The sequence below is a fragment of the Gopherus flavomarginatus genome, chromosome 4 (genome assembly GCF_025201925.1).
Source record: "Gopherus flavomarginatus isolate rGopFla2 chromosome 4, rGopFla2.mat.asm, whole genome shotgun sequence".
Taxonomy (NCBI): domain Eukaryota; kingdom Metazoa; phylum Chordata; order Testudines; family Testudinidae; genus Gopherus; species Gopherus flavomarginatus.
In genome coordinates, this window is record NC_066620.1 from 182,493,080 (window position 1) to 182,518,376 (window position 25,297).

A 25,297-nucleotide genomic window follows, 5' to 3' on the forward strand; every position below is an offset into this window, starting at 1 on the left:
CCAATTTATGGCCAATATTTTCAAAAGCGTCCACTAAATTAGGGTGTCTCACTCTCTTGGTTCTTACAAATAAGTGCAACTGGGTGCACTAACGAGGTCACCTGCAGTCATTTTTACAGGGCATAACTGAGACAATGAGGGGACCTGGTTTTCAGAAGCGTTGAGCACTTATAACTGAACCCCCTGGGGAAGTTCAAGTGCTCAGCATAATTAAAAATTAGATCCAATGTGTCTCAAGATGGGCACCCAAAATCACTGACCACATTTGAAAATCTTTCAGCAGGTGAAAAAGTATCAGGGATCTTGTCATCTGACTGAGACCATGAGTATGATATTCTGAGAGAAATATTATGTAAGATATATAGCAATCAATAACCAATAATTAATGAGAAATGAAATAAAATTATACACTTTTTTCTTTATATCATGTAAAATCTTTACATCTTCAGCTCACATGTAGTAGAATAAACTTATCCTAATATAATTCCATTGACTTCTGATGGAGCTCACCAGCAATATATTTGGTCCATTGTTTTAAAAACATTTTTTTTCTCTGAGAAACTAGTCAACCTCTCCAAGTGTGGTAAGGGGAGCCATATATACACCCAGGTCTGAACCTCACAAGCTCTGTAGCGGCAGAACAGCTGTTGAAGTAGAGTTAAATGTATCTTTATGGAGTAACCCATGACTTCCTATGAGTCAATTAGCCTTCCTGAACTTCACATCGGCTTAGATTTACTCTTTTGCCTTCTTCCACAAACCTTATGGCTCTTCAGCAGCAGAGTCCAAAGTGTGTTATATTTTTGACACAACTTTTCCCCTGCTTCTTGGGTTGTAGAATTTACAGTTCATTAATGGAGTTTACAGTTGGTTAGTGACACCAACAGTTATGTTCCCATTTACAGAAATCTGTAGCATTGACATTTAGATATTTTTTCATGTCTCTAGTTTTTTGTCTTTGCAGCCCATCATGCAAACCTTTTAAGTCAACCATTAGCATTTAATTTCCAAGTATAACAATGTATGAAAATGATCCACCCACCATCATTTAAACTATTTTACTAGTTAATCTTTTTCAATACATTAACCTTAGTTGCTCTTGTAAAAGCAGCAAAGAATCCTGTAGCACCTTATAGACTAACAGATGTTTTGGAGCATGAGCTTTTGTGGGTGAATACACCCACGAAAGCTCATGCTCCAAAATGTCTGTTAGTCTATAAGGTGCCACAGGATTCTTTGCTGCTTTTACAGATTCAGACTAACACGGCTACCCCTCTGATTAGTTGCTCTTATTCCCCTTTTAAAAATAATTACAAAAAGAGACAGGTGGGAATCAAAACCCTACATCAGAACATGTCAAACTTTAGAGCTGAATCTAAACTTTGTGTTTGGCCCCTATCTCTGCAGAATGCACCAACAAATCACTATAACTGAAATTCCTCCACATTCTGGGAAAATTTAAATCCAGATCTGTATTTGAACTTTCTAGCTTGGGCTCACCTCTAATTTCATAATCAGAATGGTTGTACACTGTGTTCCCTCTACACTGCATGGTCATGTGGCCGCCCAGGAGTGAATCAAGGGCCGTGCACTTTGTTAACAGAGCTGTGCACAGCGGTGATGTGTTCAAGTGCCCCGCCCTGTGCTGCTCTGCAGCTGCGTTGCTCCTCTGCCTTGGAGCTCCTGGTCAGCTGCTCCCGGGATCCTCCTGCTTGCTGTGCAGAGTAGGGGATGGGCGATAACATCAGGGAGTCCCCCTCTCCCAACTTTCCTCTTGCCCATGTACCCCATCTCCACAGAGTGAGGGACAGGGCTCAGGAGCAGGAGAGCTCAGCTCCTGAGGTCTGAGACTCCTGGTGTGAGTACCTTAAAGAGACAGTGTATGGTCTCCCATAGACTGTCCTATCAGCCAGCACTCACACTATTCTATTCGCGTAGCTGAAGTTAAAGTATCTTAGTTTGACTTACCTGGCCGTCTCATGGCGGCGAGTCGACTGCCACAGCTCCCCCATCGACTCCACTTATTCCTCCTGCTGAGGTGGAGTACGAGCATCAATCTGGGGATCGATTTATTGCGTCTAGACGAGACACAATAAATCGATCCCTGATACATTGAACACTACCCACCCATCCGGCAGGTAGTATAGATGTACCCTAAGCCTCTTAATTCTATGGGTGTCATTGGGCAGACTCATTGTTGTCAGTTCCAAGGCCAATTTAAGGCAAATTGGGACCACAGACCCATCCTTACGTGGATTCCCCAAGAACCAACTCCCATACTGTGGCCCTATCCCCATACTGTGGCCTCATCCCTCTCTGGGATGGTAGTCACAGGGGCCATCTACATGAGCGGTGTGATGTGCTGGTACAGGGGCCCACCATCACTTTTAATTGGATTGGTTAGGGCCTCCTCCCTTCATCCTGAATCACAACTCCCTCTCTTCAGGTTGGCATCATCTGTTCCAGAGGCAGGAAAACTCAGCTCCCACTCACTCACTGGGAGTGTGAGTGTGTGTGTGTGTGACTGAATGGGGGCATCACTTGACACCACCCAAGATTTGACTATGTTGAACAACTCTGGTCCCAGTACAGATCCTTGGGGGACCCTGCTATTTATCTCTCTCAACTGTGAAAACTGACCATTTATTCTTACCGTTTGTTTACTATCTTTTAACCAGTTACTAATCCATGAGTGGACTTTCCCCCTGATTCTGTGACTGCCTACTTTGCTTAAGAGCCTTTGGTGAGGGACCTTGTCAGAGGCTTACTGAAAGTCCAAGTACACTATATCATCCTTCTCCACATGTTGTTGACCCCTCAACAACATGTGGAGCAGTGAGACATGATTTCCCTTTACAAAAGCTGTGTTGACTCTTCCCCAACATACTGTGTTCATCTATGTGTCTGATAATTCTGTTTTTTAGTATAATTTCAACCAGTTTGCCTGGTACTGAAATTAGGTTTACCAGCCTCTTATTGTCAGGATAACCTCTGGAGCCTTTTAAAAAAATCGGCATTACAAGCTATCTTTCCGTAATCTTTGGTACTGAGGCTGATTTAACCAATAGGTTACATACCACAGTTAGTAGTTCTGCAATTTCATATTTGAGATCCTTCAGAACTCTTGGGTGAATCCCACCTGGTCCTGGTCACTTATTGTTGTTTAATTTATCAATTTGTTCCAAAGCCTCCTGTGCTGACACTTCAATCTGGGACAGTTCCTCAGATTTGTCACCTAAAATGAATGGTTCAGGGGTGGAATCTCTCTCATATTCTCTGCAGTGAAGACCAATGCATAGAATTCATTTAGCTTCTCTTCAATGGCCTTGTCTTCCTTGAGTGTTCCCTGACTGCTCACCCCTCCGAGGATATGGTAGCCCATGTGGGGGAATAAAGGGACCCTTTTGTGCTCTTATTGCTCTGTGTGGATGTGTAACTAAGGTCACATCTTAGCCATTAGCATGGTGAGAGTGATTCAGACTGTATGCTCATTCAGTATTTAGCCTTGCTGCCGAGATTCCCACCAAATGTGCCAATTTTGATGGTGGGGTTTGAAATGTGGATTGCATCTGTAACTGGACTGAGACCACCTGCTCATTTCACACTGGCTACTGAATACAGCAATCAAAAGGCAAGGACTTTCAATTACAATCACATTAGGCTAGATTTAAATTGATGGCATGAGGTGAAAGACTTCATGTCCCATTACTGATCTTTTGAGCTACCCCCATGATAGCCTGATATCAATTTGTTCAGTCTAGCCATAAACCTGCACACAGTGTGCAGTGGCTACACAGAAGAACCTGTATTGGTGACAGACATCTTCTCCATATCTTGACGTTTTTATCTGGTTTTCATTTTCTCCCTACTCCTGCTACTACAAAGTGCTAGTCAAAGGAAGAAATGAGGAGGACTGCGATAATTCTTTTCTTTCCTGAAAGAGCATTTTTGCAGTTCTTTTGTAGCTCAGCTTTTGGTGACCTATTCAATCAAACTATATTTCTGGGCAGTTGCTTTTCCCAAAAAATCTACCTACAGCATAAGAGTATGAAGCCTGTTTCCCTGACAGATTGTAAGAGGCTGTGATTTCAATGAGCTGAGGGCTTGTACACACTACAGCTTATGTTAACATAGTGAATGCTTATGGGAAGGGGGTAGGTTTAGAAGATAAAATAAAAAAAGAACAAGCTAAAAATCACTTAGAAAAGTTAGATGCCTGCAAGTCACCAGGGCCTGATGAAATGCATCCTGGAATACTCAAGGAGCTAATAGAGGAGGTATCTGAGCCTCTAGCTATTATCTTTGGAAAATCATGGGAGACGGGAGAGATTCCAGAAGACTGGAAAAGGGCAAATATAGTGCCCATCTATAAAAAGGGAAATAAAAACAACCCAGGAAACTACAGACCAGTTAGTTTAACTTCTGTGCCAGGGAAGATAATGGAGCAAGTAATTAAGGAAATCATCTGCAGACACTTGGAAGGTGGTAAGGTGACAGGGAATAGCCAGCATGGATTTGTAAAGAACAAATCATGTCAAATCAATCTGATAGCTTTCTTTGATAGGATAACGAGTCTTGTGGATAAGGGAGAAGCGGTGGATGTGGTATACCTAGTCTTTAGTAAGGCATTTGATACGGTCTCGCATGATATTCTTATTGATAAACTAGGCAAATATAATTTAGATGGGCTACTATAAGGTGGGTGCATAACTGGCTGGATAACTGTACTCAGAGAGTAGTTATTAATGGTTTCCAATCCTGCTGCAAAGGTATAACAAGTGGGGTTCTGCAGGAGTCTGTTTTGGGACCGGCTCTGTTCAATATCTTCATCAACGACTTAGATGTTGGCATAGAAAGTACACTTATTAAGTTTGCAGATGATACCAAACTGGGAGGGATTGCAACTGCTTTGGAGGACAGGGTCATAATTCAAAATGATCTGGGCAAACTGGAGAAATGGTCTGAGGTAAACCGGATGAAGTTTAATAAAGACAAATGCAAAACACTCTGCTTAGGAAGGAACAGTCAGTTTCACACATACAGAATGGGAAGAGACTGTCTAGGAAGGAGTACGTCAGAAAGGGATCTAGGGGTTATAGTGGACCACAAGCTAAATATGAGTCAACAGTGTGATGCTGTTGCAAAAAAAGCAAACGTGATTCTGGGATGCATTAACAGGTGTGTTGTGAGCAAGACACGAGAAGTCATTCTTCCGCTCTACTCTGCTGTGGTTAGGCCTCAACTGGAGTACTGTGTCCAGTTCTGAGCACTGCATTTCAAGAAAGATGTGGAGAAATTGGAGAGGGTCCAGAGAAGAGCAACAAGAATGATTAAAGGTCTTGAGAACATGACCTATGAAGGAAGGCTGAAAGAACTGGGTTTGTTTAGTTTGGAAAAGAGAAGACTGAGAGGGGACATGATAGCAGTTTTCAGGTATCTAAAAGGGTGTCATCAGGAGGAGGGAGAAAACTTGTTCACCTTAGCCTCAAATGATAGAACAAGAAGCAATGGGCTTAAACTGCAGCAAGGGAGATTTAGGTTGGACATTAGGAAAAAGTTCCTAACTGTCAAGGTGGTTAAACACTGGAATAGAATGCCTAGGGAAGTTGTGGAATCTCCATCTCTGGAGATATTTAAGAGTAGGTTAGATAAATGTCTATCAGGGATGTTCTAGACAGTATTTGGTCCTGCCATGAGGGCAGGGGACTGGACTCGATGACCTCTCGAGGTCCCTTCCAGACCTAGAGTCTATGAATCTATGTAGGTTTAATTTATGTCACTTAGCGGTGTGAATAAGCCACCTCCTGAGCAATGTAAGTTACACCAAACTGCAGGTATGGACAGTGCTATGTTGGTGGAGAGCTTCTCTGTGACATAGCTATCACCTCTCAGGGAGATGGTTTTATTATGCTGCTGGGAGAGCTCTCTCCTGTCAGCATAGAGCATCTGCACTACACACAGTACAACGTCGTGGCTGCACTGATGAAGCCGTGCCACTGTAGCACTTCAAGTATAGTCTAGTTTTAAGTCTCTTTCCAAAGTTGTTATTCACCTTGCTCAGATGTAGAGAACCTCCTGGATTTATTAAAGACTCTGGTGTATTTACACTCCATGATGAAATTGAAGATTTATTTCTAAATAAGTTCTTTTGCATTAACTACTATAAAGATACCAGTGGCAGCTATCAAAGCGGTGAAAGGTAAAATTTATGCATTCTCCTGCCCTGGGATGTCAACTCAGATATTTGTATCTTTTCATGTAAATCCCTGGTACATTTCTTCATTCAACATTGATGGTAACCCCACCTTTACTGGGCATCTTTTCCATTCACAAATAGGTCTTACCTATCATAGAATATCAGGGTTGGAAGGGACCTCAGGAGGTCGTCTAGTCCAACCCCCGATAGATTTTTACCCCAGTTCCCTAAATGGCCCCCTCAAGGATTGAATTTACAACCCTGGGTTTAGTAGGCCAATGCTCAAACCACTGAGCTATCCCTCCCACCTCAGTGGATTTTTTTTTTGTTTTTATTTTGTTTTGTTTTGTTAAGAGAGGGGAATTTTACTCAGAATCCCGTCTTTTTTACCTAATTTGTCTTCTGAATTTTACCTCAACCAGTGTAGTCTTAAAAGGAACTGCTGAATGACCATAAAACCCTATTGTACTGTACAACATATGTTTATTAGGCATACAACCTGTACACATTCTTTTCATGCTATTTAGGCTATCGTATGTACAAACATACTCCATTTGTGGTGCCACATTGCATGCTCTTAGAAACTATTAGAAGCCTTTGGAATTCCCATGACTGTTTATTCATTCTTTTGTTTAGGAGTCAGTGACCTGCAAGCACTCATTATGAAGAGAGATCTGTTTTTTCTGGTGACTCTAATTAGCCTTGCCTTCCTGTCACTGTTAAGATCTGGATATCCTCAACATATTGCAGAAGAGTCTTGCTCTGTTCAGATTCTTGTTCCAGGCCTCAAAGGTAATGTGTGAGTCTCTCCCTCTGCCTAAATATTAATCCCTTTTTTCTTACAGGTTTATTTGAACCAATGACAAGTCATATGCAATTTCTAGCAGGGACTAACATCTCTACAAGTTGCCTTACAATTGCCCTTTCCATAGTAAGATTTGAAATAATTTTCCAAACATGGCCAAGCACAGTTTGTAACATGATTTGTGTTCATTAAAACAACATGGTTACAAACTGCAGGCCTGACTCTGCAAAGCCCACTCATGAAACGTAGCCCTCGTTACTCAGATGGGTTTTCCTGATTACTTCAGTGGGTTTATGCTCATGAGTAGTACCCAATGTACATAAAGGTTGCAAAATCTGGCTCTGTGTTCTGTCTAGAAAACATTTTATAAGCATTTATTGCCCCTTGAGACGGACTACTTGGAAGTAATCAAGCTAAACTGAAGTACACCTTTCTTTGTGGCAAACTCATTTAAGATGGGTGCCATCAGCGTTAAGCCCAATATTAAAACCCTTATTTTTACTGCACAATTGAGAAATGCTTTACCTTATGAGTTTTGAGATCACTGACCAGAGAAAAAAGGTAGAGTTCTCTTTTCATAGGCTGGCCCTTGAACTTTTAACCATGTTGCCACTAAGGTGGGGGTGAAAAGTAGAGCAGTGTTAGTTTGATGCATTCAGACAATCCATGATTTGACTGAGCCTTAACTGCTTCCATTCTTCTGCTGTCTTTAGTATGCCTGTCATACAAATAACAGCATTATCAAATTTATTATTGCATAACCTAGTGATAGAGAAGAATGATCAAGTGGTCAGAATGCAGCATGGGGAATGAGGAACTTTAATCTTGCTTCTGTTGTTGACTTTCTCTGCGTCCGTGGGCCAGTCCCGTAGCCTTTTTCCTTTCATTTCCCCATTTGTATAATCAGGATAATTCTGTATACACACAGTCACCGCCTCACAGTAGTTTTGGGAGGATTAGTTAGTTAATGCTTATAAAGCACTTAGTGCCATCTAAATGCTTAAATTTCTATTATTACAATGTAGAATTTTCCCAGCAATAATTCTGGCCTCTTTTTTTTTTTTTAGTAAGGTAATCAGGAATAGAGCCATAAAACAGTGAGAGAGCCTGAAAACCAGAATGCTTTAATGCTTTCACTCCACCTAATTAGAAACAGTCATTGACATCGTGAGGGTGATTGATGTACAATTTCAGTGAGGCACATAATGGCCTGCTAAGCTTAATGTAAAATCTCTAAAAAGCCACCAATGCCCAAACTAAACTGTCAGGGGACTGACTGTCTTAGAGGAGTGGTAGTGATATACAGAGCCTTTCATCTGTTGGCTCAAATCCAGCCCATGTCAGGAATGACCAAGATTTCCGCTAAACTGAGTATATGTATGGCCATATGCCGAAAACTCAGCTCCTGTGCAGAGTTGAATGCTTCTCACAAGCAACACTTAAATATGCCATAGCTCCTCCACTGCTGAGGTGCTGCTGCTATCTGTGGCCACAGTGGAGCAACGCATCTCATAATGGAGCCCAACACAGCCAGCTGGGCTCTGACTACCTTAGAAGGATGTCCCAGAAGATCTCCCATCCCTGTTCCTTACTAGGAACTTATACCTGGAACATGTCTGTTGTAGGCATTGGGGAGAATGGGGGAAGAAGAGAAGTTATGGGGAACAGAGGAAAGAGATGCTGGGGACCCTGTGTGGGAATTGGGATACCCTGGAAAGGGAAAGAAATTTCTAGGAGGGGTAGGAAAAAAGATAACAAGGGAGACTTAGGAATGGAGAGAAATAAGGCAAGAGAGGACACAAATAAAAGAACAATGGAGAGAATATGGGAAGAAGAAAATGGAAAATAGAGAAGGAAGGAAAATTGGAATGGGGAATAAGAAAAAGAAGGGAATAAGAAATAAAAAAGAAAAAAGCCACACACCGATTTACTCATTCATGTACTTACATCTTAGGTTGTTTTTTTTTCCCTAAATATAGACCTAATGAAATAGATGAGATGATTTATCCTGGGACCTGGATGGAACTGGGAAGAGGAAGGATACTGTGATTCTGGGAGTCCACATGGCACAATGATGCATGATTTAGACATTCAGAAGTATAAGATGAATAATTAGAAAAGCATGATGGTACATGAGAGAAGAGATGGAGGATTAAGACCAACTACATTGCTCATTCAAACCTCTCATAAAACACTAGTACTTCTGCCAGGCCCATAAGAAGTGAGTTTATTATTGTTATGGAGAAGAAATTATATATATAAAACCTTCTGAGCTGTTCTAAGCTCTGGATTTGCCAATTTGTACTGTCTTCTGTCTTTGAGACTGTAAGCTCTTCAGAGCAGGGACTGTCTTAATATTCTCAATGATATGTCACGCACAAAAATAGTTGACATGAAATACATAAAAATAATTATAATAATCTTTCTTCCTGGGTATTCACTCCTGTGCTAATAGTTCTACTCAGATATAGGGAACGTTGGTAATGACAGAAAGTTATTACCAGCTAATGGGTTCTCAATAGCCTATGTGTTTATTATTACTATTATTATTTATATTATGGTAGAGCCTAGAGGCCCCAACTGAAATCAGGGGATCTCATTGTACTAGATACTGTACAAACATATAGTGAGACACGGCCCCCACCCCAAATTGCTTACAAGGCAAGGAAAAGATATAAAAAAGTGGGAAAAAGGCAATATTATTATTGTCGCCACTTTACAGATGGTCAAACAAATAGAGGCAGAAACGGAACTCAGATGTTCTAAGTTCTAGTATAGTGTCTTAACCAGTAAGACCAGCCTTTCTCTCTTTGGTGGTCTTAGTCTGCACCAGAAAACCCACAATAGTCAGGTGCTGACTGGCACATCAGGCAATCTGAGCAGAGAGGCAACGACTTAATGGGCCTAGAAGCTGATGTGTTCTTTCATCCTTAGAAATGGTCCCTCCAGGTCAAGGTCACTGTGAGGAAACATGTTACTACTGCCCTCAAACTAGGAAAAAAAATGCAGGCAAGCACAATTCCTGAAGCAGACGTGATCTATGTTAGTGACCTCTGATGTGTGGCTTTCACTCTGGAATGACTCATGAAGTAATAGGCTCTAGTATCCTGCTCTGCATCTCCACAGAAAAAAAGGCTAGAGGGAAAATACTACCAATATTTATGTTTGGCAAGTAAGTAGCCTATAATCAGCTCATGGGGGAGGGAGGGAGGGGGGAGAGATAGTAATATGGAGCCTATTGGCCACTCAATAAAAAGCCAAAAATTCTTTAATGTGCCAAAGACTAGTAAAAGTCATACTAATTATACCATTTACTGTGAGTTGTCAGCAGTATTTTTTCATGGAGAGCAGGGGCCTCTCCGTAGCTTTGACTACCTGAAGGTGGCATTGGTAGATGGTCAGGAGCCTGAAGACGTTAGTTGGAGCTGCTATCCTCTGGAGGCACAGGCAGCCTTAGAATTCTGAATGCAGCCCTCAAATAAGAAGCAGAGGCCTGTAGAGATTGCTGCTTTCAAGTATGTGAGACTCCATTTTGTTCTTAGCAATATTTCTTCTCTGTGCACTTCCTTCCCTATGGTGGTTGTGGTTTGTGTTAGAGAACTCTATGACTACACGTGGACCATAAACTTCATGTTGGCTTCCCTGCTTTACATAGAAGAGTTATTGGAAAACTTATCAATACTCACATTCCTGGGACCACAGAGTATGATGGCGTCAGCTTTGCCTTTAGTTTCAAGATGTCAATTCATTGTTTTCTTTTATGTTTGTGGTTTTCTTCTTTTTCACAGACGCTTTTGTTTTCTTAGCTGAGACTTTGTTAAATTGCTTATCGAGATTCTTATTTATTTAATTAGTACAGATATTTGAATTGTATTTTAAGTAACAAGATATAGTAGCAGGGGTACAGAGCAAACTACTCAACTACAAATACCCAATTAATGAAAACAAGACAGCGTACATTTATGAAGGCTGCTATTTAAATATGAAGAGTCTATATTTTATGCACTGAGCTGCTTGAGCATAAATATAATACATAGGGGTTCAGAGTAAAGAAATTAAGAGATGCAGAAAATTACCAGGAATGAAGATGAAGGCATTTCCTCTTATAGGTCCCAATCTATCATTACTTAGCAAAATACTTAAGCATGCTTAATGAGACGTAATATGTGCATCACATTACATGGTTTGATGAAGAGGGTTGGATTTAAGGATGTGCTTACGTGTTTTGCTGAGCTGGGATGTAATACAGTTATGCAATCAAGATGATATAAGTTTGATGGTGCTGATGTACTACTAGATGTGTCTGCCATGTCTACTCGTGAGAATTATCATATTTGCTTCAGATGATTAAGGGCTGCAGAATCAGGCCTTTTGTTTAGGCTCTGTCTAACTACAACTTACTTCAGTATAGCTTACGTTGCTTAAGCATGTGAATAATTGATGCCCCTGAGCGACGTAAGTTATACCGACCTAAGCCCTCGTATAGACAATGCTATGTCAATGGAAGAGATTCTCCCACTGATATAGCTACTGCATTTGTGGAGGTAGGAGTTATTAAATTGACAGGAGAGCTTTCTCCCATTGACTTAGAGTGTCTTCAACAGAAGTGCTAGAGTGGCGCAGATGCACCTAGCCTTAAGGGTCAGTTATGTATTCTCTTCCCTTACTGTAGGTATCCAGTGACTGGTTAATAGGCTGTGCCATGTTCTTCACGCAACACATGAAGGCTACCAAAGTCAAAATCCTTGGCTTTTTCCTTAATGTACATGTGGCTTTTTTCCAAAGGCAAAACAAAATTATTACTGATGGCAATTCAGACTGAGATAGCTGCAGGAAGTGATGGATCAATATGTTTTATTCTTCTTTCCTTTTATGTTAATAGGGGAGGCTGGAGAAAAAGGGGAGAAAGGTGCTCCAGGGCGGCCGGGGAGAGTTGGACCTCCAGGAGAAAAAGGTAACTTGGTTAAAGAAGATGGGTTAAGAAAGTTATTCTTGATCAAAAGTTTTCCTGGCAGATAATGAGAATCCTTTCTGTCTTTGCTCAGACTAAGGCTTCCCTGGCCATTTCCCTGTGCCCTACACACCCCATTTGGAGACTGTGGCTACCACTCTTCTGGTCAAAGAGACTAATTTTGGAACCCATGAGTTGCCAGAGGAATCCCTGTTGAGAAAGACGTTACGTTATGTGGCCTCCATGTTTATTCTTAGCTTTTGCTGCCTGGGCGATACTGCTGCATATCAGTGTGAGACATTAGCACTAGATCACTAGAAAAACAAGTTCAAAATCTGATTTTCAGACCTGTTCTCTACTTCTGTTTGCACATGCCCTTGTGGCGCATTAATACCTGCAAATACAGGTGTTAGAAATTGCACAGGCAAAAAATGTTTTGACATTTGTTGTGTGACTTGGGTGAGTTGCAAGAAGTGTCACAGTGTAGCCCTCTATAAAATGAGTACACTAATACTTGTGGTGAACACATTTAATTAAAACTTACTAACGACTTTGTGATCTTCAGATGAATGGCATTTTATAAATACATAATTATCAGAGCTGAGTGAAATTCAGAATTTCCATTCTATGGGAAATTCTGACATTTCAACATTTGATTTTCCCCTGAAATGGCATTTTTGATTGAAAATAAACGTTTTGACATTCCTGAAATAAAAATGTTTCATTTCAGTTTATTGAACTGACCTGAAATGCTTCTTTTTAAATAATATCAATATTAAGCTGTATTTCCATCTGGTGATGTATCATGGCATCACATGACTCATTATGGCTATTGTAGTCAGGGAGCCTGATGCACCCATTTTCTACGCTGGGCCAGGCTCCTGGACTGGACTACATCTCCCATAATGCACCAAAAGTCATGTGACTGCCATAATACACCATGAACTGAGCCTGCATGAAATCAGCTCATTGGCTTATGGGAGATATTGTAGATCCTGCAAGACTGGAACCTGGAAGGTTCAGGGCTGCTGATGCCTCTGCATGGCCAAGGGAGGCTTAGGCTAGGATCCCATGGGAGGACCTGTGAGGCTGGGTTTGGCAGGAAGTACTGCCCAACAGTACTGGAGTGGTGGTCCCTCACAGCCCCCTGATTGGCTGATGCCAGTATATAAATCAGGAAGCCATGAAGGGGAACTGTCTGAGCAACAACACAGACTGCCTTGCCCATTTCTGCTCCAAAACCTGATTGTGATAGGCCCTGGACTCTGGATTCTGACCCCGGTTTGTCCTTGACTTTGCTATTCAATTGCTGTCTGTAACCTGGTGCCCGACCCCAATCTCCTGGTAATCTGATCCTGCCTGCTACCTGTTGCCTGAGCTCTCAGTTCACCCTCTGGCCAATCTTGGACTCTGACCTCCCAGTACCTGATTCAGCCCGACTAATGACTCCTGGCTCCAACCACTCTGTCTGACTGCCTTCATCCTGGTTGTGACAGATATAATCCTTCAGGGAGCCTGGCCCATAGGAGAGAATGGGGCCTAGAATTATAACTCCCGTAAGACAATTTATCATGATAGGAATATGCAGTTAAATGTTGTGTTGAAGTGATATGAAATGAAAAATAGAAAGGCAGGACTAGAAGGGACATCCTGGGTCACTGAGTTCAGTCCCTTGCTGTCTCAGGCACCATGTAATATAATCGTGTTCATAAACTTATCAAGCTCCAGCTTAAAACTAGTTAGGACCTCTATGGTGGCATTCTCAGAAAAGCTCCCAGTTCCACGCGCAGGGCCAGGTAGGCAGGCAGAGCTTCGGAGTCTCAATGCGTGGATGAGACGATGGTGTAGAGAGGAGGGGTTTACGTTCATTAGGAACTGGGAAAATTTTTGGGGTGGGGAGAGCCTATACAGGAGAGATGGGCTCCACCTAAACCAAAGTGGAACCAGACTGCTGGCACTAAACATTAAAAAGGTTATAGAGCAGTTTTTAAACTAGGAGATGGGGGAAAGCCAACTGCTGCAGAGGACCATGTGGATCGGACACAGACTTCTCTTATGGGAGAGTCTGATGATAGGGAATCTCCAGGTTATAGTCAGGAACAGAGGGCGGAAGAAGATAATGTAAGAGCCGGATCAGATGATAAACAGTCACATAAAAAAGAATCTGGCACATCAGAAAAGGACAGACAAATAAACAGGGACAAGTTTTTAAAGTGCTTGTACACAAATGCTAGAAGTCTAAATAATAAGATGGGTGAACTAGAGTGCCTTGTGATAAAGGAGGATATTGATATAATAGGCATCACAGAAACCTGGTGGACTGAGAGCAATCAATGGGACACAATCATTCCGGGGTACAAAATATATCGGAAGGACAGAACAGGTCATGCAGGGGGAGGAGTGGCACTATATGTGAAAGAAAATGTAGATTCAAATGAAGTAAAAATCTTAAGTGAATCCACATGTTCCATAGAATCGTTATGGATAGAAATTTCATGCTCTAATAAAAATACAACATTAGGGATCTATGATCGACAATCTGACCAGGACAGTAATAGTGATGATGAAATGCTAAGGGAAATTAGAGATGCTATGAAAATTAAGAACCCAATAATAGTGGGGGATTTCAATTATCCCCATATTGACTGGGAACATTTCATTTCAGGACGAAATGTAGAGATAAAATTTCTCGATACTTTAAATGACTGCTTCATGGAGCAGCTGGTACGGGAACCCACAAGGGGAGAGGCAACTTTAGATTTAATCCTGAGTGGAGTGCAGGAGCTGGTCCAAGAGGTAACTATAGCAGGACTGCTTGGAAATAGTGACCATAATACAATAGCATTCAACATCCCTGTGGGGGGAAGAACACCTCAACAGCCCAACGCTGTGGCATTTAATTTCAAAAGAGGGAACTATACAAAAATGAGGGGGTTAGTTAAACAAAAGTTAAAAGGTACAGTGACTAAAATGAAATCCCTGCAAGTTGCATGGGGCCTTTTTAAAGACACCATAATAGAGGCCCAATTTTAGTGTATACCCCAAATTAAGAAACACAGTAAAAGAACTAAAAAAGAGCCACCGTGGCTTAACAACCATGTAAAAGAAGCAGTGAGAGATAAAAAGACTTCCTTTAAAAAGTGGAAGTCAAATCCTAGTGAGGCAAATAGAAAGGAGCACAAACACTGCCAGCTTAAGTGCAAAAGTGTAATAAGAAAAGCCAAAGAGGAGCTTGAAGAACTGCTAGCCAAAAACTCCAAAGGTAATAACAAAATGTTTTTTAAGTACATCAGAAGCAGGAAGTCTGCTAAACAACCAGTGGGGCCCCTTGACGATCGAAATACAAAAGGAGCGCTTAAAGACGATAAAGTCATTGTGGAGAAACTAAATGGATTCTTTGCTTCAGTCTTCACGGCTGAGGATGTTAGGGAGATTCCCAAACCTGAGCTGGCTTTTGTAGCTGACAAATCTGAGGAACTGTCACAGATTGAAGTGTCACTAGAGGAGATTTTGGAATTAATTGATAAACTCAACATTAACAAGTCACCGGGACCAGATGGCATTCACCCAAGAGTTCTGAAAGTACTCAAATGTGAAGTTGCGGAACTATTAACTAAGGTTTGTAACCTATCCTTTAAATTGGCTTCAGAACCCAATGACTGGAAGTTAGCTAATGTAACGCCAATATTTAAAAAGGGCTCTAGAGGTGATCCCGGCAATTACAGACCGGTAAGTCTAACATCAGTACCGGGCAAATTAGTCGAAACAATAGTTAAGAATAAATTTGTCAGACACATAGAAAAACATAAACTGTTGAGCAATAGTCAACATGGTTTCTGTAAAGGGAAATCATGTATTACTAATCTATTAAAGTTCTTTGAAGGGGTCAACAAACATGTGGACAAGGACGATCCAGTGGACATAGTGTACTTAGATTTCCAGAAAGCCTTTGACAAGGTCCCTCACAAAGGCTCTTATGTAAATTAAGCTGTCATGGGATAAAAGGGAAGGTCCTTTCATGGATTGAGAACTGGTTAAAAGACAGGGAACAAAGGGTAGGAATGAATGGTAAATTCTCAGAATGGAGAGGGGTAACTAGTGGTGTTCCCCAAGGGTCAGTCCTAGGACCAATCCTATTCAATTTATTCATAAATGATCTGGAGAAAGGGGTAAAGAGTGAGGTGGCAAAGTTTGCAGATGATACCAAACTGCTCAAGATAGTTAAGACCAAAGCAGATCGTGAAGAACTTCAAAAAGATCTCACAAAACTAAGTGATTGGGCAACAAAATGGGAAATGAAATTTAATGTGGATAAATGTAAAGTAATGCACATTGGAAAAAATAACCCCAACTATACATACAATATGATGGAGGCTAATTTAGCTACAACGAGTCAGGAAAAAGATCTTGGCGTCATCGTGGATAGTTCTCTGAAGATGTCCATGCAGTGTGCAGAGGCGATCAAAAAAGCAAACAGGATGTTAGGAATAATTAAAAAGGGGATAGAGAATAAGACTGAGAATATATTATTGCCCTTATAAAAATCCATTGTACGCCCACTTCTCGAATACTGTGTACAGATGTGGTCTCCTCACCTCAAAAAAAGATATTCTAGCACTAGACAAGGTTCAGAAAAGGGCAACTAAAATGATTAGGGGTTTGGAGAGGGTCCCATACGAGGAAAGATTAAAGAGGCTAGGCTTCTTCATCTTGGAAAAGAGGAGACTAAGGGGGGATATGATAGAGGTATATAAAATCATGAGTGATGTGGAGAAAGTGGATAAGGAAAAGTTATTTACTTATTCCCATAATACAAGAACTAGGGGTCACCAAATGAAATTAATAGGTAGCAGGTTTAAAACAAATAAAAGGAAGTTCTTCTTCACACAGTGCACAGTCAACCTGAGGAGGTTGTGAAGGCTGGGACTATAACAATGTTAGTTTAACTTCTGTTAGTTTAACTTCTGTGCCAGGGAAGATAATGGAGCAAGTAATTAAATAAATCATCTGCAAACACTTGGAAGGTGGTAAGGTGATAGGGAATAGCCAGCATGGATTTGTAAAGAACAACTCGTGTCAAACCAATCTGATAGCTTTCTTTGATAGGATAACGAGTCTTGTGGATAAAGGAGAAACAGTGGATGTGATATACCTAGACTTTAGTAAGGCATTTGATACGGTCTCGCATGATATCCTTATCGATAAACTAGGCAAATACAATTTAGATGGGGCTACTATAAGGTGGGTGCATAACTGGCTGGATAACCGTACTCAGAGAGTAGTTATTAATGGCTCTCAATCCTGCTGGAAAGGTATAACAAGTGAGGTTCCGCAGGGGTCTGTTTTGGGACTGGCTCTGTTCAATATCTTCATCAACAACTTAGATGTTGGCATAGAAAGTACACTTATTAAGTTTGCAGATGATACCAAACTGGGAGGGATTGCAACTGCTTTGGAGGACAGGGTCAAAATTCAAAATGATCTGGACAAATTGGAGAAATGGTCTGAAGTAAACCGGATGAAATTTAATAAAGACAAATACAAAGCACTCTGCTTAAGAAGGAACAATCAGTTTCACACATACAGAATGGGAAGAGACTGTCTAGGAAGGAGTATGGCAGAAAGAGATCTAGGGGTCATAGTAGACCACAAGCTAAATATGAGTCAACAGTGTGATACTGTTGCAAAAAAGCAAACGTGATTCTGGGATGCGTTAACAGGTGTGTTGTGAGCAAGACACGAGAAGTCATTCTTCCACTCTACTCTGCGCTGGTTAGGCCTCAACTGGAGTATTGTGTCCAGTTCTGGGCACCGCATTTCAAGAAAGATGTGGAGAAATTGGAGAGGGTCCAGAGAAGAGCAACAAGAATGATTAAAGGTCTTGAGAACATGACCTATGAAGGAAGGCTGAAAGAATTGGATTTATTTAGTTTGGAAAAGAGAAGACTGAGAGGGGACATGATAGCAGTTTTCAGGTATCTAAAAGGGTGTCATCAGGAGGAGGGAGAAAACTTGTTCACCTTAGCCTCTAATGATAGAACAAAAAGCAATGGGCTTAAACTGCAGCAAGGGAGATTTAGGTTGGACATTAGGAAAAAGTTCCTAACTGTCAGGGTAGTTAAACACTGGAATAAATTGCCTAGGGAGGTTGTGGAATCTCCATCTCTGGAGATATTTAAGAGTAGGTTAGATAAATGTCTATCAGGGATGGTCTAGACAGTATTTGGTCCTGCCATGAGGGCAGGGGACTGGACTCGATGACCTCTCGAGGTCCCTTCTAGTCCTAGAGTCTATGAATCTATGAATGTTTAAAAGGGAACTGGATAAATTCATGGTGGCTAAGTCCGTAAATGGCTATTAGACAGGAAGGGTAAGGAATAGTGTCTCTAGCCTCTGTTCATCAGAGGATGGAGATGGATGGCAGGAGAGAGATCACTTGATCATTGCCTGTTAGCTTCACTCCCTCTGGGGCACCTGGCATTGGCCACTGTCGGTAGACAGATACTGGGCTAGGTGGACCTTTGTTCTGACCCGGTATGGCCGTTCTTATGTTCTTAGGTTGTTTGCCTTCACCAACCCTATTGAAAGGCTGTTCCAGAACCTCACTCCTCTGATGGTTAGAAACCATCTCCTAATTTCCAGCCTCAATTTCTTCTAATTTCCAGCGTCAACATTTTGGATCAGTTCCGAAATCAATGTATTCGGATTTGGGTTAAAATGAACTGAAATGAAATATTTCATTTAGATTTTCCTGACTGAAAATAATAATTAAAAAACCTGTCAAAATTTTTTGGAGAAACTGCATTTTCTGTTGGAAAAATTGTTACAATAGAAAATTTCTGCCTTGCTCTAATAATTATAATGCTTTCTCATTTCTGTGTGCCTCTACAATTCTGATTTCCTGCCAGGTCTGGAGGAGGAAATGCTGAAATAAAAATACCTTGCAAGAAAAACCACCAAAACCAGCAAGAGACAAAGGAAAATAGGAGTTTCATGGCCTATGTATTGGTATTTTTCCAGATGAGGCTTCCAGAATGACTGAATGGAGGCAAAACCTTTTACACCATTCAAAAAACTTAAAGAGCAAGACAGTTTTTTCAGTTGTCCTTTATCCAGCCAGGTTCAGCAGAGTAGATTGTATTTGACATATTCTCAGAACACCTGAAGATGCAACTGTTTTGTTTTAGCAAAGTGTGAAGATTTTATAAAACAAACTCCTGTATGAAATGGACTCTAATTAGCTAGTCTTTTCATTAAAAAATTGTCTACATTAATTGCTCTCTGCAAATCTTTTTTTCACACTAATATAGGTTGTTATTTTAAAAATAATGTGGAATACATGACACTAAAATTATTCAAAGCGATTAAATACCCTTTATTTTTTGCGCCTTTCTTCCTCATTAGGGACACTCCCCCGCTCCAATACGGTATCTTCAGTTCACCAGGCTTTAAGAAGTGCCTCACTAGCAAGGAAGCAATCCCGATTGCAGACAAGCACTCCCATTGCATCTGCTGCCTTGGGGAAGGCCACATCCAGCAAAAGTGTGGTCTCTGCCAGCAAATCCAGCCACAATCTCATAAGGACGGAGACCTCTGACAGAACATTATCTTCATGGAGGTTGCTCTTAGGCCCTCACAGGATCCACACCATGAGTCACCAGGCAGACGTCAGTCTTCTCCGCAGCCCTCTACAGCTAAAGGCTGTGGGTCAAGGAAACAGATTGCTGACCCCTCTCCCATGTCATCTAAGAAGAGAGTGGGAAGTCCACATAATGAACCCCGAGATAGCTGTAAGCGGTCTCCATCTCGCTCAGTATCTTTGGCACCATCAGTACTGAGACCATCTCAGTCCAGTACCCATGACTCATGGAAACCAACAGCAGCCGGTACTGCTGACATGCTCATGTAAGCACTCTGCTAAAAAGGAGCTCTCAGTATGTGAGTCTACATTGTTAACATCATCATTGCCTCATCCAGAGAGACTGATACAGACAAGATTCCCTTCTCCCTCAGTACTGCCACCAACACCAGGATGGTCAGTGCTGGCGAACCAGAGGATGTGGTGTCATAGTACTCCTCTCAGGCTCCATGCGGTGCTCAATACCGGCAAGGCCAATGCCTGCAGATGGCCCCATCACCACCACCCTGGCATGGCCACCCAGGGGCACCACTGCCGGGCTCTATGCCACCATCATTCCAGTGGTCTTATTGGGACCCAGGGGCAGCATATCACCAACATGCCTCTCAAGCTTTAAATCTTGCCCAAGAACCCTCAAGGCACACCACCTCGGCCACAGCATCCAGCGCTTTGGAGCCTCCACAAAATATCATAGAGGAACAGGAAGGTGGGGGCAAAGAAGCATTGACACTAAAGAGCATGTTCTCTTTCTCCCTGGATGCAGCTGTCATGCCTTCCCCACCATCTCTGGTGGACAACTTTTGTCTTTTCCAGGAGTTGGCAAAGAGAGTTGCAGACACTCTCCAATACTCCTGAAAGATATCAATGATATTCATCATCGGCTCCTTGACATCCTCCGTGTTTTCTCCTCCTCAAAGATTGCCCTCCCTATTAATGAGGCCATCTTAGACCCAGAAAGAACCATCTGGGAAACCCCAGCATCAGTAGCACCAAATTCCAAGCGGGTAGACAAAAATTACAATGTCCTCACCAATGAAACTAAATTCCTTTTTTCTCACCCACCACCCAACTCCATTGTGGTGGACGCCATCAATTCCTGTGGCTGGCAACACCAGTCGAGGGCCACTCCCTAAGACAGAGACTGGAAGTGCCTAAACCTTTTTGGTAGGAAGGTGTACTTCTCAACCATACTTCAAATCTATATCACCAATTACCAGGCCCTCACAGCGAAATATGATTATATAAACTATTCAAAACTGAATGACTTTTTTGAGCAGATACTGGAGTTACATTGTGATCAATTTAAGGATGTTATCCAGGAGGGCCAGTAAGTGTCAAAAACATTGCTGCAATCTTCCCTTGATGTGGCTGACACAGCAGCTAGTGGTGATGCGTGGACGTCATGGCTCTATTTGTTGGCCTTCCTGAAGGAAGTACAGTCTCCTGTTGAGGACCTCCCTTTTGAGGGCACAAAGCTCTTTGCAGAGAAGACTGATGCTCCCTTCACACCCTGAAGGACTCTATGGCCACTGTCCAGTCACTGGGTATCTACACACCAGGACAAAGAAGACTTTTTAGTCCCCAATCCTGGCATAGACACACACACATCTCAATATTAACCTCAATGCCACCATGAGCCACAAAAAAAGGAAGGAAAATTTTCTAAGTGCAAACTAGCTGGACCACAATCTTCTTCGTCCCAGCCCTCTGTGTCCGAACACCAGTTCTGATGGGTGGGTCGAGGCGCTGTTAGACCACTTTCTCCAATTGATACAGCCGATCAATGCTTTACACCCATTTGGCCACCAATAGGCAACATTCTGCAGTGCCTGGGAATTCATAACATCAGGCCAGTGGTTCCCAGAGATCATTCAAACTGGGTGCACCATCCATTTTACTTTGCTACCCCCTCTACAACACCACTATTTTTTTTCCTCTGGTGCTTGAGCCCCTCAGCATCCATGGAGTCAGCACATATGCTCTTCAGGAGTCACCTATAGTGAAGCACCCATAGGGATACTACTTGAAGAAGAAGTTACTAACCTTGTGCAGTAATGATGGTTCTTCGAGATGTGTGTCCCTATGGGTGCTCCATAACTCACCCTCCTCCCCTCTACTTTGGAGTTCTTGTCTATGGCTTGGCAGTAGAGAAGGAACTGAGGGGGTTAGTCCGCATGCCTTGACTAGCCTCATGGCAGGGCACGTGTAGGGACAGTGCATGTGCAGGCCTAATGGACACCACTACTGAAGTTATTCGATCAATAGCACAGGGACACAAGCACACCTACGGTGGAACACCCGCAGGGACACACATCTCGAAAACCATCGTTACTGCACAAGGTGAGTAACTTCTTCATCTTCTGCCATCTGGAAAAGACTTGAAGTCATTGTGGACTTGATTCAGAAAGGTCCTTAAGCACATGCTTAACTTTAAGCATGTGAGTAGTCCCATTGGCTTCAATGCAACTACTGCATGTAAAGTTAAGCACATGCTTAAGTGCTTTTCCTGCCTCTCAGAGAGGAAGTGTGAATGGAACATCAGGACCAGCAATAGTAGGTGAGCTGCCTGTGGATTCTCTCCCAGTGAGAAACAGATGAGGTTTGTTTAATGAACTCTTGTGCCTGCTGTCATTTTTCCAGGGATTGTGTCTATTTATTATCTAGGAATAGGGACTTCAAGAAAAACACCAAATATTGCAAGACTCGTGGTAAAATCATGAGCGTTGGTAACACTGAAATAGCCAACACGTGGCTGTTTTTTCCAGTATTCTTCAGCTAACTTTTTATCTAGTGCTATGAGCTGGTTATCACCTGGAGAAAATTTATTTATTTCCTATTATAGACGTGCTAAAAGAGTGTGTCCATCCACATGCTCTGAGCTGTTAAGTGCTCCACTATCTGCAGAGATCAACCTGTTATTGGGGCAGTAAACTTTTTAGCTCAGTTTTTAACCTCTTTGTGGGCCTGATCTTGCACCATCAGGGACCATGGATGTGTTAGATGACCATGTTCTTTAATTACTAAGTTATAGTATAATTTTTAAGCGCATCTGTTCTGAGGTTTATATTTAGTTATTCTTTTGTGACAAACAGACATTAAGTAAAAGAGGAGCTTTAAATTTTTGGGTCTCCCAGTAGGGAAGACTGTCAGTCAAAATCTTTATAGTAGTTAACACTGTTAATGTTTATTATATTTTGGTTCTATTTGAGTAAATGGTGGCTGACTTGAGAGAGTGTGTGTAATTCCTTTGTAGTTTTTGCAGTATTTTCTATTTATAGTATCGCTTTGTGATCTCAACATTTCTGTAATTCCTTTTGTGCCCTTTATCTGTTTTATTTGTTGGGCAAGTTAATTCTAAGATACTGTGACTACTATCTTTGGTTTTATAAGTGTTCAAAAATCAATGAATAAATAAATGAAATATATAAGAAATGCTGTCCTCCTATTTCTAGCCTGATCAGAAGGAGGAAGTACTGGGAACCTTGTGAGAAAATCTCTGCTCTAGTGATATTTGCAGCCCAATTTTTCAGAGGCAAAAGATTCGGATAATTCAAATAAACAATCAGATGTTTGGATACGTATCTAAAATGGACCCAAATACTAAGATGTTTGATGTTTCTGTGTCACTAGACATTGTTAAGAATAAATTCATGTTACTTTCCTCATTGCTTTTGATTATTCTGCAAGTAGATTACCACCTGTATAATATCAGCATTTTATAAAGCATTAGGTACGATTTAGATTAAACACAGGTCACTAGAACAATTATAATCAGTCATCCAAAGTACACCCCTACCCTGTTATAATGCCACCTGATATAACACAAATTCGGATATAATGCAGTAAAGAGGCGCTCGGGGTGGGGGGGAGGGCTGCATGCTCTGGCAGATCAAATCAAGTTCAATATAATGCGGTTTCACCTATAATGTGGTAAGATTTTTTGGCTCCTGAGGACAGCGTTATATCGAGGTAGAGGTATAGTTTAGACCACTGTATTATACTATATGGCATAAGCAAGAGGAAAATATTCTATATAAGAAATTCTATGACTGATAATTAAATGTTATGAGCCAACTTCTGTCTTTGAATGAATATTGACCTCTACTGAAGTTATGAAAACATTGCATGCATATCTGAGGGAGAATTTAGCCTTAAATCATGGTCCAAGAGTGAATAATGTAGTACAAAGGATTAGCCTTCCACTGGAGTTTAAACTGTGATGACGGTTACAAATGGAAATGTGTTAGGTGACCTCATCCAAGTCTCCATTTGTGCCCTTTATGAAATGACTGTCCACCTCAACACAACTGACATTCTCTCCTCAGAAGATGGATTACTGGTCAGGAGTGATCTGAATGATTTCACAGAGCCATGAGCCTCTGTGTTAGGCCCAAACTTCCAGGAGCACGAACTCCTCAAAACAATTTAAATAAAAAAATATAGCAAAGCAAACATCCCCAGATCAATAGAAATGCCCTCTCAATACAACCCAAAGTAGACATTCTAAAGCATTTAAAAATAAGAAAACGGGTGGGGGGGGGGCAGGTGGGCAGGAGATAGGGGAGTAATGTTGGAAAGCACTGTCAAGCTAACTGGACTCTTAAAAATAAAAGTGGCCCTACCAGGTATTTTAATTTACCTACAGTCTTAAATAAACAGCTGAAAATATACAGAATGTATTTGAACTTTCTGTTATTACACTGCATAGATCTATAAATTAGGTTTCCTCAAAATGTTGTGGAATAACTTGAACCTATGAGCTGCTGAGCATTCTGGCCCTGATCTGGTGAAGCATGTTACCACATGCTAATCATTAAGTGTGCGAATAATCTCATTAACTTCACTGGATTGGGGTCCAAGCAGTTTGCAGGATCAAGATCTAAGAGAGGGGTAATAATATCTCAAGAGATATTTTAATATTACCTACTGCTCATTAATGTGCAATCTTTTTCATGTCTGATTCAATACTCACATGACTTTACTGCTCCCTTAGGGGTGTTGCTGGCAGAATTCTGTAGAAAAGCCCTGGTGAAAGGTGTCTTGTGTAGTCAATTATATAGACACAAAGTTGCCATCTGATTCAAAAATATCTTCCAGTTCTACTTTAAAATGCATATACAGTATATTTTGACAAAAGTGAGGTTGATGGATGTCTTCAATTTCCCATCATGTTAGATATAAGTTTATTTAATAGCTTCATTGGTACATTAGCACAGTAATTCAGTCTAAATTGTAAACCCCATTGAGAAGCTGCTTTGCTTTCATTATTGTGTTGGTAGTTTAAAGTGCAAAAATTATCACTAAGAGCCACAGTTTTAAACGTGTGCATAAGTTGTGCCCACAAAAGGTACATGTGTTTATGGCACAGACAGATAATTGATCATGCAGTTTTATGAGTTTTTGCATGTGCAACTACATATTTGACATGCCTTTGCACCTCACAGACATATCTTGCTGGCACAATTCAAGCATGTCATATATATTTGCCCCAAAGGCTGTAGTGTAGAATTGTTGTATTTTAGAGACCATGATCAGTTTTAAGAGCTGCTTTTTGACTTCCTATTATATCTCGCCATTTGCCACTTGCATGATTTATTATTATTATTTATTTATTTGTATTGCCATACAATAATAATGGGTGATTTCAACTGTCCTCATATTGACTGAGTAAATGTCACCTCAGGGCGTGATGCAGAGATAAAATTT

General features: G+C 41.3%; 1 protein-coding gene across 2 annotated transcripts in view; it reads left to right on the top strand.

Moving 5' to 3' along the window:
* COLEC11 (collectin subfamily member 11) overlaps window positions 1-25,297 on the top strand; it is a 52,136-nt gene that overhangs the window by 10,967 nt on the left and 15,872 nt on the right. For both annotated transcript variants that reach the window (XM_050950984.1, XM_050950985.1), the window contains exons 2-3: window positions 6,833-6,988; window positions 11,884-11,955. In XM_050950984.1, the coding sequence (XP_050806941.1) occupies window positions 6,859-6,988; window positions 11,884-11,955 (202 nt within the window). In that variant the 5' untranslated portion in view covers window positions 6,833-6,858. The remainder of the gene's footprint in view (window positions 1-6,832; window positions 6,989-11,883; window positions 11,956-25,297) is intronic.